Consider the following 14221-nt stretch of genomic DNA (forward strand, 5'->3'; position numbering starts at 1 on the left):
CTTCCTGGATTCATCATCATGATACTTTTTACTGCATTTGAACATATTTGTCTCACAGTAGTTCCTACACAAGCTAAAACAGTAGTAAAATACTTTTGTCATATAAAAAAGGATAAAGGAAAATATTTTTGCTGCATTGCACGGATGGCTATTTACACAGGCATCGTTTTAAAATAAACTTTTACAGCTTTAGTACCACAATTAAAAATAAAGGCAAAGGTTGTGCAATTCAGGTATAAAAAGGCTTGGATTTATGGGGTACAAGGTGACGGTTTTACAGCAGGACATGAAGGCTGGGTAACGTCGGGTTGAAACGAAGGAGCTCCGTTGGGTTTAGTCGCTGCAGCGCGAAGAGGCGGCGCTGTTTCCGTCCGATAAGTCAGAGTCTCTGTCTGCAGTCAGACTGGAAACAGGAAAACTTCTCTGCTCAGCCTCCACTACTGCACACCGACTGGGACCTCCTGGAACACATGAAATGGTGAGTTAAGGGGCGGGGGGGAAAAAAAAGCTGAGAAAATCAAACTTTTGGTTGCAAACATGCAAGACGAGCCCCAGAAACATGCTAATCCAAGAAGGAGAAAGAAAAAAAAAGTGCATGGTGACTTACCGTGATGGGAAATCTAATTTTGGCTTTTTTAAACAAGCTGTGTTCTTACGGTGCTATTGTGTTTTACATCTTAGCTAAGTCGCAAAACTAGATTTATTTATTATTTTAATGCGTTCACTTTTTGTCATGCTACAAACTTTAATGTAGTGGTATTTGATGTGAAAGACCAGCATAAAGTTCACTTATTTTGAAAGGAGCATGCTTTTTACAGTAAACTAAATAAAAATGTCCACAAATGGATTCTCTGTTTAGCCAACAAAATGAACACTTATTTTATTTTTTTTTAATCCATGAAAAACGTTTCTGTCTACTGTCATACTCAAACGCTGTCTGGTGTTGGTCTATAAAATAAATAAAGCACATTAAAGTCTGTAGTTACAACCAAGTTTTCAATTTGCTTCCACCTCATGCGAGAGCTCATGAAACTCATGCAAAGTCTCGGCCTGCAACCCAACCGCACTGACCTGCGCCTGCTCCTCCAGACGGGCCTTTCTGCCCAAAGAGGGCGCAGTAATTTGTCTAATGTTACGTCACAGAAAGGACAAAGAAGAACGATTCACTGAAGGACAATTTAGCACCGAGGACGAAACGCCGGAGAAAACGGCAGAGTGAGAACTCACCTCTAAATTCCCCCGAGCTTTCTTCAACACTCCATGAGTCAGAGACACTGGAAGACAGTGAAAGGGTTTTGATGGTGAACTAACGGTTTGTAATAAGTTGGCCTTGTAAAATAAAAAGACTGATTAATTGATTATTGAGATAATTGTCAATCGTAAGCGGATTTATGCACTCTTAACGCCATTTTCTGAAAGTTAAACAGAAAAAATAAATAAATCAAGGCTTTATAAAAATATATACATTTTGCATTTAAGATAAAAAAAATAAATAAATAAATCTAATCTAAGCTACACAAGTGTTATCAGTTAATCCAAAAAGTAATAAGCAGATTAACTCTCCACTATTATTGTTTAGTCTAGAAGGGGTTGAGCTTTGCAATAACATGTTTATTTTAACTAAAAGAAGAATCCAATTACTTCTTTCCATTTTTATGCATTTCTAATACTATATACAAACAAAATGAAAAATCTGCAGAATGTCAACAATGTTTTATTTCGTAAAAACGATGAATAGAATTACTGACTAATAGAATAATCCTTAACTTGGGCCCTAAAAAGTACTTTTGCTGTGAAACTTGTCAAACAGTTTATAACGTCCTACATTGATCAATGATGACTCTCTCCATCCCCTCTTTGAGCTGGTTGGTGGTCCGCAGGCGCTTCACGGCTCCGCTCAGCATCCTCTCCTGCTGAGACAACCTGTTCTTCAGTCTGGCGATCTCGTTTTTCAGCAGCTCATCCTGATTCGGAGGAGAGCAGAGGAGGTTCGGGTCTTCAGAAGCTTCATTAGCGAGAGCGGTCGCGGCGTGTGAGCTGGTTCCCACCTGCTGGCCGCCGGCGCTGCCCCCTGCTGTGCCAGCAGCCGGCAGAGAGACCCTCCACAGCAGCTTGAGCAGCCGGCCGGCCTCCTCCAGCACCTGCTGCATGGTGCCGCTGCTGCTGGATAAACTCTTCAGATGCTGCTTTTCTCTCATCTAAAACACAGAAAACCAAAGTGCTGGTCTCATGGTGTCATTCCTAAAGGAGCTTCGGCACGACGGCGCGGTCGCTACCTGGTTGTCGGGGCCCTGCTGTCTGAGCGCGTGCAGACACTCGTGCAGCTGTGCGTCCATGCTCCGTGACAGCTTCCTCCCCTCTGAGATCTGCTTGCGGAGGGCGTTGTAGTCCTCGATCAAACCCAGGACGTGGCGTCCGTTGCGGGTGGCCCACATCCGGTGGCCCGGGACCAACCGGGAAGGAGCGCCGGAGGCGCTCTGTTCAGAGCTGCTGCAGACGGAGTCGGCGTCGTTCTCCGACTGAGCCTGATGTTTCGCTTCTGAGGAGACTGAAATGATAACGATGGGTTGGATTGGAGTGTTATGGAGTATTACGCCAACGCCGAGCAGGCTGTCTCACCGTGATGGACACTGGTTCGCTCCTGGGTTTTGAAGGATCGAAGCAGAGGATCACAGCCTTCCCGACCCGGTGGCCGACCCGCTTCATCTACAACACACAGAAAACTGGAGTTTTCATGTCCTATTTTCTGTGTTTATAGTAGGGCTGGGCAGTAGGCCTAAAAATAAAATCTATGATATTTTCATACCAGGAAAAAATAGGAAAACTATTGTGAGAACAAAGTCATAATCTTATGAATTTATTCTTGTATTTTTTTTCTAAATATAATTCTCTATATAGACTCTCTTGTGCAGATCTGATTTGATTCTCTAAAAAAACCAGAATCTGTCAGTCTGTGTGGCTCTTTCTTTAAAATAGATGCATTTATTTGCACAATTTCAATGTTCAGCTACCAATAACTTGATGCTAATGTGTTAAAAGATTAAACATTTCCTTCTCTGTAAAACATATCCCAAAGTATAACTTTACAAGATGCTCAACATTCCTCATTTTAATTTTTTTAGCTTTTTGTGTTTTTGTGTTCATAAAATGACTTCCTCAATCTTTTTATTTCCTGACTTTGTTCCGGTAATATTAACGGTTAATTCATGTTTTATTTCGACTTTATTGTCGTACAACTTCAATTAATTAAAATAAAATCTTATTCTGGTCCAAATATTCACTTGACTTGAATTCAAAGTCCAAATAAATAGAAGCTGTAAAACAGTTGTTAGGCAAGATGATGGGCTTTGGACGGGTAACATCACAGTGAACTATGGAAACCCAAGGGGTGCATTGGCGACAAATTTGTTTTTAGAAAAACCCAGCTTGAAAAACTAAAAAACTATTCATCGCCCGGCCCCAACTTATTGAATTTTGCCGCTGCGCGTACCTGGAGACGACAGCAGGTAGTTGATGTTGATGGTCTCAGAGTGGCCGGGTCCTCTGAGCAGCTGCTCCTCCAGTCTCTGCCGCAGCGCCGTGTTGGTCTGGATGCTCCTCTCCAGCTGCAGCCGCAGGTGTCTGATCTCGGACAGCAGCTCTCCCAGGTTCGCCGAGCCAGACGGCGACATGGGGACAGGAGGCGGTGCCTCCTGACGCCGTTCTGACAGGAAAACAAAGATAAAACCCATCAGGTGTTACAGAAAGCCGAAAGAAGAGCAAAACTGCACTGCCTGAGGAAGGTGAAAGGTTGCGACAGACTCCATGTTGACCCAATACGTTAACTACTGATATCTTAAAAAGTCAAGTGTGTGTTACTCTGGGTTTCTTGGTATAGGTTACCATGCTGGCTGGAGTCGTTCTTGATGTTTTCATAAACCTGCAGCTCCACTCGCAGCGACTGCAGCAGCTGCTGGGAGTCGGACAGCTGCTGCCTCTGGAGCTTCACCTCACACTGCAACCTGGAGCGAAACTAGAAATGAGTCGCAATACTTTGATTCAACTATGAATATAAACATGCTTGGATGAACCTCAGAGGATGTATTTTATATAGTTTATATATATAAAAGGAGCGGTATCTGGACTGAAAAGTCAAACACTCAGGAGTGATAAGTGGCAGAAAGGGAAAGGAGATCTAAAAGTAAACCCGATTCCTGATTTTGGGTTGCAGTCTCACTGAAGTGTGTCGGTAGCTCTGAGGTCAAGAGGTCATGCACCATCACTAATCATCACTAGCTTACACACACACACACACACGACCGTTTTAAATGACTCAAGTGTTTAGTGTTGACCTTTGCAGCTCCTCTCTGCTGGCCTGCAGGGAGTTCTGCAGCACCGAGTTCTCCTGGCTGCTTTGCTGCAGCGTCTCCTGCAGTCTGAGGTTTTCCTTCCGCAGAACTTCACTCTCCTTCCTGCTCTGCTCCAGCTTGGCTGTCCGCCGCGCCAGAGACTCACGCAGCTTCTCGTTCTCCTTCTGCTTGTCTAAAATCAAAACAAAAGGCGTTTTGTAAAGGAGCCTCTGGGACTAAAATAAGGAATCAACAACTCGAAAGCAAACTTGCCTCGAGATCCCACGTTGAGCTGCTCTTTTAACACTTGATTTTGTTCCCAAAGGAAGCGAACTTCATTAACCAGCTGACCCTGCTCCTCGCTGCCCTGGATAAAAATGTTTGTGGCTGCTAAAAAAATACAAAAAAAGAACAGGAGAGAAACATATTTAGAAAGATCTCTGCTGTGGGAACCAGCGATGAACCGGGGCTGCAGTCGGTTTTACGTACTTGGGTCTTTCTCCACCTCGGCCAACTTCCTCTCCAGCTGTTCTCTCAGGCGGTTGTTGGTGCGAATGCTTTCCTCCAGTCGTTGGCGTAACGCTCTGATCTCCTGGAGATGTTCAGCCAGCAGGTCTAACAAACACGAACACACAGCTAAATTAGATGGAGATTCTCCAAGCTAAGACGTTCGTTGTTCTTTTATTGAACTGTTCTTCTGGTCAGTGTAATGAGTTCATGTGGAAATACTAAAGTGTACATGTAAACATGGGGCTAACCGTTAAAAGCACATGCAGCTTGTTTGTTTCGGACTTTTACAGGATCCCACAAAACTACATTGGTAGAGTCCTTGTAGTTTGTTTGCTTCAGCTGTAATTATTATGATTTAACAGTTGGAATTTGAGGGGATTTGTGGTGAATATTTGTTGTATGCTTTAATTTTCAAAACTGATAAAAATTACTGAAGTCTTAGCTGAAAATAGTTGAATCAGTTAAATTTCCCTTGATTTGCTCTGGTGCTGATTTGCATGTAAAACCCTGAAAAAACAGTATTTTCCCCCTTATTCAATAAATACATCAAAACAAATAAAAGCACTTAAGTAAAAATCAGATTGAAGTGGGAGAATCTCGCTATTTCTTCCGTTGGATTAAATACTTCTACCTCCATCTAAACAACCTGAAGCACATTTATTATCTTTTAATTGTAAAAAATAAAAAATAAAAAAATGCTTAAACTAAAAAGTTGAACCAGTCAAAATCTGAACTGACAGGTCGGACCTGAAAGGAAATCAGAAAATCCAGAAAAAGTTTGATCACTACAAATTATGTATTATAAATTTATCGGTATATAATTAAAACCTTTACAGAAGCTCACAATAAAGTGAACAGTTGCGTTTGAAAAAATGTTTTGCTAGTATTCATTTGCATTAATCAGCATTTGACTCATGGTGATGTATAACTTCTCCAAATATTTGCTACTTGTTGGACTCTCTGTTTGAAAATCTTTCTTAACAGTTGTGGAAAACAACAGCTGACTCCAACAGGTGGCATCATCTGGCTTTGCATTTTGCTCAACAGTTTATAAAAGTAGAGTACATCTTCTGTGTTTTTATTACTTTAACGAAAGGTTCATCTAATTATTCGACTGATAATGCCTCGTATTTACCTGAATTCACAGTCCGAGGCCGTTCTCCTCCTTCCCCTTGTGAGCCGACGTCTCCGCCTTGCTCATGCGTTCCCGTTTGAGGCTCTGCGGCTTCCTGATCCGGGCCTGGCTCCTGCTCTTGGTGATGCAGGCTGGTCTGCGCCATAATGGAGCAGTGCAGGTCCAGCTCGCTGCGTAAGGTGGCGTTGAGCTCCTCGTTGCTCCTCAGCTGCTCCCGCAGGCGCCGGTTCTCCCTCTGCAGACGCTGCAGACTGCTGGAAGCGTCTCTGTGCGGAGACGCACCTTTCTCCGGAGCGCCTCCTGCAGGACAGACGGCTGCTCCCGGGTTCTCAGCAGAGTGCTGCCGGCCTGAACAGAAACAGGAGGACGTAGTTAATCAACCAACTTTCATTAAAAATGTCCTAAACTAATATTTCTGTACACTTTGACCCAGCTTCCAGCTACAGGGTGTTCGTAACACGTTTTGTTTAACTTTGCTCCTTTTTTTTTTTTTTTTTCCCCCAAGAGGGAGAAACAAATTGAGAAGTGAACCAGATAGGTGCCACTGAATAATGCAACTTTGAGAGGCGGTGGACTGAAACTGGACACCGGCTCTAGCTTTGGTCATCCAGCACGCCTCAGTGGGACAGAATGGACCTGAGTGGAAACTAATTGCCATTACCATTAGAAACTAGATGGAGAGGAGGACTGAAGTGATCATAAATGACATTACACCAGGCAGGAAGAGGAGACGCATGCATTTTTAATCGCTTGCATTATATCTCTCCAACCACTCTGACACCAAAGACTTCACTTCACACCTGCAATTATCTCCAAGATTTAAAGGTTGTTCAATATTTCACGAGGAAACTCACTGTGCGCTCTACTGCCACCTTGTGTGGTGGTGCTGCTGCTGTGGCAGGAGGAAATCGTCACGTCTGAGCAGCTCAGGTCGGACTGGGAGCTGCAGTGGCTGCTGGGAGTCGTACTGCGGATCTGACTCTGGAGGCTCTGGATGAGTCGGTTCTTCTCCTGCAACTCCATAGCCAGTCTAGAAGTAATCGAGTCAAATTCAGTGTGTGAGCATTGGCTCTTTTGTCAAAGTTCACACACTTAGAACTTCTTCATATTTTGTTGCATTACAACCACCTTCATTTTATTAACTGCGCCTAAGTTTCGCACCGACTCAATCATTTTGTAGATAAGGTTTTTGTAAAAGCTTTGACTAATGTCAAGTTGCATTTTAGTCCTATTTTTACCTGTATGGGTATGTACGCTCATTGTTACACTGTCTCTTAATTGGGTTTTGACATCTGCACTTGTGTGATTTGTAATTGTCGGTGTCCGGATGCCGTACTTGGCCAGGTCTCTCGAAGAGACATATCGGGTAAAATAAAGGTTACAAACAAACAAACAAACAAATGTACTTTGTATTTTATCTGGATTTCATGTGAGAGAGCAACAAAAAGTGGCACAGAATTGTGAAGTGGAAGGAAAAATATCCATGTTTTTTTTAAACATTTATAAAAAAAATTAATCATGTGTGTTTGCACTCATCTTTTCTGAGTCAATAATTTGTAGAAAAATCTTTTGCTCCAATTTCAGCAGGTAAATCTCTCCCAGCTCATCAGCTTTGCTAAATATCTCAAAAATTAGCTACGCTAATTAAGGGAAAAAAATTAATGCAACTTTCTTTCAACAACAGCTCTCCTTTTGCCACTCTACATATAAAATACATTGAAGATCATGGTTGGAACTTGACAAAATATGAAAATATGACAGTGGAGCAAAAGAAAGGTACTCAAAAATAGAGAGAGGGGAATCAGGAGACGGTGGAAGACTATATAATGATCCTAACAAGAAGGTTTTTAGTTGTCGTTTGGGGGAAAACACACAGCTGGAAATCACCACAGCAACCGTCATGCTGTGGGTCTGAATGAAACTAACTCACAGGTCCAGTTGCTCCCTAGTGCATTCAGCCAGGCTGAGGTTCTGCTGGACCAGAAGCCTGATGTGCTGCTGCAGCAGCTCTCTCTCAACGTCTAGCTCCAGACGCAGATAATCTACGTCCTGCTGGATTCTACACAGGGTGGCACGGGGATCGATCCCGCTCTCGTCGTTAGAGAGAGGTACCTGTTGATGCTCCTCGAGGCTGTCGCCATTAGTAACGGGTTAATTTTTATCACACTAACCGAGGAAAAATTTTAAATACTTGAACAGCTGCGAGAAGTTTTTAACTCTCTGGAAAAGATAAATAATGACAATCCTGGTGTAATGGTGAGCATCAGCTAGGTGGTACGGTCTCTTCAGCTTGGCTTGAAAAACTTTCATCAGATATCAGTGGCAGTTTCAGCTTCACCTGGTTCAAATTTTGTAAATAAAATCTTCTATTAAGGACATTTTGGTATACAATTATTAATCCAAGAAAAAAAAAATATTTCTCAAATCCAACCTTACATGCCTGTTGAATCCTATTACTCCAAATATATAAATTTTAAATGTTACTAGCATGTTAGTTACATTTAGCGTTTTTAGATGGCGTGATAACTATGGCGTACCTGCGAGACAGTCCTAAAGCTGCAACCTCCTCACTAACCGGATGAGATTCCTCTGGAGGACAGAAAAAGAAAAAACATTTGTCATGAACAAGTTTGTCTACATCAGAAATAAATATCTGTTTGTGCTGCCTTCTAATTATTTTTTTTGTTGCTTTTAGACAAATAACGGCACAATAATTATGAAAAATAACTCAGTCATAACTTTTTATAACTCATATAGATAATTTGTTCAGTACTAACGCCCAAGTACAAGGTTACAATGTAAAATGTTCATTGTATTCCCCCTACAATGCAAACTGTAGAGCAGATATCATTTTCTTAAACATTAACTGCAGTGGACACCTTTGTCCAGGCGGCCCTCAAGCTTGTCCAGAAGGTCCAGACTCTTGTTCAGCTGTTCCTTTACCACCTCCCCCATGTAGTGGTCCACTTCTCCAGAGTGCAGCAGGTCTTTGAACGCCTTGCTCAGCTCCTCCAGCTGGCGGCGCTGCAGCACTCCCAGCCTGCGGCTCTCCTTGATTTGCTCCCTCAGCTGTGACAACTCTCTGGCCTGAGACTTCACCAGAGAATCAAGCCTGTCAAGTGGTGAAAAACATGACCAATTTGTTTACAACGTTCAAGCTTTGATCAATAAATAAGAGTATATTTTGCAGAAACAGCGCAGTGAGCTGTTACCTAGCAGGTGACGTTGAGCGGCTGCGGGTTTGCTGCAGCTGCTCGTTTGTGCTTCGGTCCAGCGTTCTCTCTTTCCACAGGTCAATATTCACAACACCGGCTCTGTCCGCAGCCGACTGGTTTTCAGCCTCCTTTTTCCCACTCGGCTGCCCGACCCTTTCTTGACCGCAGTCCACTTTGTGTGCGCCGTCTTTCTCCCTGACAGTGAGCGGATCTGAGGTGTTTGCAGCCACGTCACTGGAGAGCGAGTTTCTGTGCAGGAGGCTTTGCATTTGGAGGATGACTTTTGCCTGGTTTTCCAGGTGGGCTTTCAACTCTCTGACTTGTGCCTGAAGCTGCAGAGGGTCCTCTGAGGCCCCGAACTCCTCATACATCTGTAAGTTTTTCAGGCTCACCTACATAGACACAATGGGTGGTGGATAAAAACTTAACTCAGCAGTTTAACTCACTGAGAATATGTTACAACCTAAAATAATCAACGAGTGACATCAAGACTAGGGCTGGGCATTGATACTAGAAGAAAATCATTGTTTTACCAGAAAAAAGGAGAATTAAGTAGTAATTTTATGAGATCTATACATCTTGTGAAGTTATTCTTTGGTATACATTTTACAGATAAGGAAATACTTCATATTTTAACACATTATTATCAGTTGTTTTCTTTTCTTAAAAAAGACAGAGAGAGAAAAAAAAAATCTACTAAAATCGGAAATCAGACCTGGCATAAAAAAAATAAAAAAATCTGATTTTATTTTTAAGCCACATCGCCCAGTCCTAATCAAAACAGACGGCGCTAGGCTAATGTTAGTGTCTGCAGCTATTGGACTGGCGCTTAAACTTGAATATCCTGACCGAGGCAATCAGTAGAATTTAATCATGTTTCATTGTTATAATAGCCAACATCAAAATGCCTACTTTGGCTGAGCTGAGAGCTGGGGAACTTGGGTAAGGAGTGCTGGAGTTTGAGTCCAAGTTTTCAGTGGAGGAGAAGGTGGCATGTTCATTTTTCAAGAGTGAAGGCAGGCTGGACGCACTGCAACTAGGGTTCACCCCCAAATCTAGATCTGTGAAACAGAAATACAGACATTTAAAAGAAAAAGGGACACCTTCACATTCAAAATAATTAATCATTTGATATGCAGCTAGACTTAATCAAGGCAAGGAATCAAATTGAGAGGTTAATAAGTGCTTGAAAGACATCCCAAACCTCAGAGTGAAACATGCAAGAACCGATCAGTGAAACATTTTACTTTAAAGGGAGCTGGGGGGGAGAGTGCAGAAGAAATCCAAAGTTCAAACCAGAAAAAAAAAAAAAAAAAAAAAAGACTTTGTGTGTTATGAGACCCAAACTGAAAAACACTTTGCTTTTCCATCCTCATGCGCACAGATAGTGAAAGAATCTACCCACATGTGAGATTAGTGTCCACGCAGCAGACAACATGCAGAGTCTGCCTATAGACTGTCTACCTGTGCTACTGCTCTCTTCCCTATCGTTCTCACTCTTGCCACTGGTTTCGTAACCCAGGTCCTGCAAATCCACCTGCACGCTTTTGTGTCCCTGCTCAGGAGCTGCTATTGGAAGCAATATATTTCATGTTAGACATAAATCCTTGAAAGCACAGGGAAGATGGAGTATTAGGGCCATACTAGGAAAAACAACAATACGGACATAAAATTACGATGATATAGTCATAATACTATGACTATGACTTTATTCTTGTACGAGTTTATTCCTGTAATCTTATGACTTTTTTCTTGCACTTTTATTTTGTGTGGTCCTGACACTCCATCATATTTACAGAATCAGAACATTCAAATCAACATAAGATATCTAACCTTTTCTTATAGTTTCCGTAGAGGATGTACTGGTAAGAGCAGTGGCCAGTTTCTCCTCCAGGTTTTTGTATGCTTTCTTTTTCTCCCTCAGAGCCTTATGTAACGTCTCCAGTTGGAGCTTAACATCTGGTGGTAATCCCTTGTCATCGTGTTCAACCGCGCGGACCTCGCCCTCTCTTCTGTGACCTCTCTCTTGCTGAGCGAAGGCCTGGAGGTCATTTATTCTTTGAGAGTATTCACTGAGAACCTCATGAAGGTGACAGAGATCCTGATGGAGCTTCAGCCCTTTTGTTTCTGATGAGGCAGAGGACAGATCGCTGCTGCTTCTCCATCCCTGCTCTCCAGATTCAGTCAGTTTGCTTCTCTCTTGAAGCGCTCTCTGAAGATTGTCAAAATCTCTCTGGAGGTCGGCGTATAGTTCTGATTTATCAGAGGTCGGGGAGGCTGTGTTTTTACAGTGGCTGGCTATCGAGGAAACAGCAGCCTCTGTTGCACTGAAGCACTTCAGTACAACGCTAAACATTTCTTGATTTAAATCGGGATTATGACAACCTCTCTTTGCACCCTGGTCATCCCTCGACTCATTATCTTCAAGCAACTCTGTAGGTTCACCTCTTTGCCTCCAGGTGGGGCCATTTAAATGAAAACCGTCACGCTGCGCAGCTTCATTTGCAGTCCTTAATTGCTCCTGGAGCTCTGCGTTTAGCTTACTTTGTTCTAAAAGGGCTTTTTGCAAAGAGTCTGCATGCTGCTGCAACTCAAGCACAGAGTTCTCAGTTTGGCCGCTGGCTTGATTTGGGCAATCTCTGTGCGAGTGTGTGTGAGCCTCATGTAAAGCACCCTCTACCCATGAAGAGAGACCATCCGTTTCAAGTTCCCGATCTTGGCTCTGAGAAGCGACGGCTTTCTCTGCCATGCTCAGGAGCTCAATGAGCTGGTTGTTGAGCTCTTCCTTCTCCTCTAGCGCTTTCTGCAACTCCATGCATCTAGTGTGGAGGTCAACGTCAGGACCCATAGAGCCAGAAATAGGGTGCGGACCAAAGTTGCTCTGGTTGTCCAGACTGCAGGCTGTCAGATAAGCGATGGTGGATTGCGCTGCCTGGAGGGCCACAGTCTGCTGGGCATTCTGTCTCTTCTTTTCCTCCAGTTGAGCCACCAGATCGCTGAGCTCCTCCCTCATCTTATTTATCTGGACCTCCTTTTCCTGGCATTCCTGGTGGAGGAGCTCGAGTTGGGAAAGAAGATCAGATTCGCTGTAGCTGTGATCCACTGGTGCTCTGGCGTCAGAGCCCCCGTCTGACTCTGCAGGGCTGCCGCTAGTGTGTGAATGTCTGATGGTGGAGGACGGGGAAGCGCTGGTTTGCAGTGCTGAATCCGAGTTGTAATGCACCTGCTGGTCAGAACCAGAAACATCTTCCACAGCAGAGTGTTGCTGTGCGTCAGTCTGTATCGGGTCAGAGGTCACAGACGGCCTGCTAGTGCTGCCCTCTGCTCTGATCCTCACAGGCACAGGGAGGCGAGACTTGACACCAGCCTACGTTGGAAACAACACAAATCAACCAGATATTAGGAGCACTGCTAGTCAGAGCTAATGAAAATAATATATTCTGCCTTTGTATTTCCAGAATTGCGTAAAACTTGCCCTGTGTCTTGTGACATGCTGCTTTGGAGACTTGTGGTGTGTTTTACTTTGAGGTTTTGGATTTTCATCTGCAGAGCTGACATTAGTGGTGGAGGTCTCGCCAGCCGATGCTTTGCTTGATTTCTTTGTAGTTTGCTTTGGTGATTTAAAGACCATGGAACCGCGTTTAGGAGTAGACTGAGGCATTTCCAAAGTCCTCCTTAATTCAGCCTGCCCATCACTGCTACTCCCTGAGACATCGGCGCTTTCTTTTTCTTTACACTCGGTGGATTTCTGTTCCTTCAGGAGACCCCACAACTTCAGATTTTCTGATCGAAGTTGCTGTAGTTCCTCTCTACAATTGGCAGCTTGTGATTAGTGTGACGTTCAGGTAACGGAACGTGAAAATAATAAGATCTTGACTCGACTAAACAAAAGAACCAACCTCTGATGTTGCATAGAGTTTGACACAAACCCTGCCAGCTCAGACGTCTGCGCCAAAGCCTCTCTGTTGCTTTCTGCACCGTCGTCGTCTCTGCTGCGTGACAGGGTGCTGTCAGAGTGAGCATGCTCTCTACCCTGGCTGGACTTGCTGGTCCTGTTTTCATCACCAAGCAGATTTCTAGGTGCCGTCTAGAAGAAGTTGGCAAAAATGGGGCAAACAATTTTCGGAACATTGTGTTTAAAATTCCAAAAAAAATAAAAATAAAATAAAATAAAAAAATATTTTACTAAATTAAGGAATGTCATAAATTAGCGTGCTTTGCGACTAAGCCTGCCGCAATAAGCAATGAATCTATTAATCGCATGATTACTTCATGACTAAATAAAACAAACATGATTGTTTTTCTCTTTCTATCAAAGATAGGATGACAAAAGGCTTCAATATGGTGCTTTGCTCTCAACTAGCCACTTTTTTTTTTGAAGGATTCTGTTTACAGGGACTTCAATATCCATTTTATTTGTTGCTTCGGTTGTTTTCATTCATTTTGGATATTAAAAATACAAATTAACATTTAACATTAGTTCCAATGTTAAATATTTCCAAGAAATTAAAGTTTAGTGATCTTTGAAAGGGGCTGCACAGTGGCGCAGTTGGTAGCACTGTTGCCTTGCAGCAAGAAGGTCCTGGGTTCGATTCCCGGCCGGGGGTCTTTCTGCATGGAGTTTGCATGTTCTCCCTGTGCATGGTGGGTTCTCTCCGGGTTCTCCGGCTTCCTCCCAGTCCAAAAACATGACTGTCAGGTTAATTGGTCTTTCTAAATTCTCCCTAGGTGTGAGTGTGTGTGTGAATGGTTGTGTGTCCTGTATGTTTCTGTGTTGTCCTGCGACAAACTGGCGACCTGTCCAGGGTGAACCCCGCCTCTCGCCCGGAACGTTAGCTGGAGATTGGCACCAGCAACCCTCCTGACCCCATTAGGGACAAGGGTGTTAGAAAATGGATGGATGATCTTTGAAAGCATCCACTTGCAGTACTCTGCTATTACCATCATATTACTTAAAAATGTTCACCCCACTATCACCTTTTGCAACCTGACAGCACAATTAAATCCATCTGCGTTCCCACCTCACGCTGCAT

The 14221-nt window shown here is 43.3% G+C and overlaps 1 protein-coding gene across 7 annotated transcripts in view; it reads right to left on the bottom strand.

The window, feature by feature from the left end:
• Positions 1–9: 9 nt before the first annotated feature.
• Positions 10–14221, bottom strand: part of cdk5rap2 (CDK5 regulatory subunit associated protein 2) — a 37908-nt gene continuing 23696 nt past the window's right edge. For 4 of the 7 annotated variants that reach the window (XM_044143968.1, XM_044143966.1, XM_044143965.1 and 1 more), the window contains 22 exons: positions 13088–13275; positions 12664–12997; positions 11022–12555; positions 10653–10757; positions 10101–10249; positions 9186–9580; positions 8853–9085; positions 8511–8562; positions 6828–7003; positions 5974–6321; positions 4818–4943; positions 4602–4718; positions 4332–4521; positions 3883–4001; positions 3491–3703; positions 2620–2706; positions 2277–2548; positions 2049–2198; positions 1826–1964; positions 1228–1274; positions 1072–1126; positions 10–461 (listed from right to left, as the gene is read on the bottom strand). In XM_044143968.1, the coding sequence (XP_043999903.1) occupies positions 334–461; positions 1072–1126; positions 1228–1274; positions 1826–1964; positions 2049–2198; positions 2277–2548; positions 2620–2706; positions 3491–3703; positions 3883–4001; positions 4332–4521; positions 4602–4718; positions 4818–4943; positions 5974–6321; positions 6828–7003; positions 8511–8562; positions 8853–9085; positions 9186–9580; positions 10101–10249; positions 10653–10757; positions 11022–12555; positions 12664–12997; positions 13088–13275 (5157 nt within the window). In that variant the 3' untranslated portion in view covers positions 10–333. The remainder of the gene's footprint in view (positions 462–1071; positions 1127–1227; positions 1275–1825; positions 1965–2048; positions 2199–2276; positions 2549–2619; positions 2707–3490; positions 3704–3882; positions 4002–4331; positions 4522–4601; positions 4719–4817; positions 4944–5973; positions 6322–6827; positions 7004–8510; positions 8563–8852; positions 9086–9185; positions 9581–10100; positions 10250–10652; positions 10758–11021; positions 12556–12663; positions 12998–13087; positions 13276–14221) is intronic. The other 3 variants (XM_044143967.1, XM_044143970.1, XM_044143971.1) reach the window with 3 other exon arrangements.

This window comes from Gambusia affinis, linkage group LG17 (assembly GCF_019740435.1).
Source record: "Gambusia affinis linkage group LG17, SWU_Gaff_1.0, whole genome shotgun sequence".
Classification (NCBI taxonomy): domain Eukaryota; kingdom Metazoa; phylum Chordata; class Actinopteri; order Cyprinodontiformes; family Poeciliidae; genus Gambusia; species Gambusia affinis.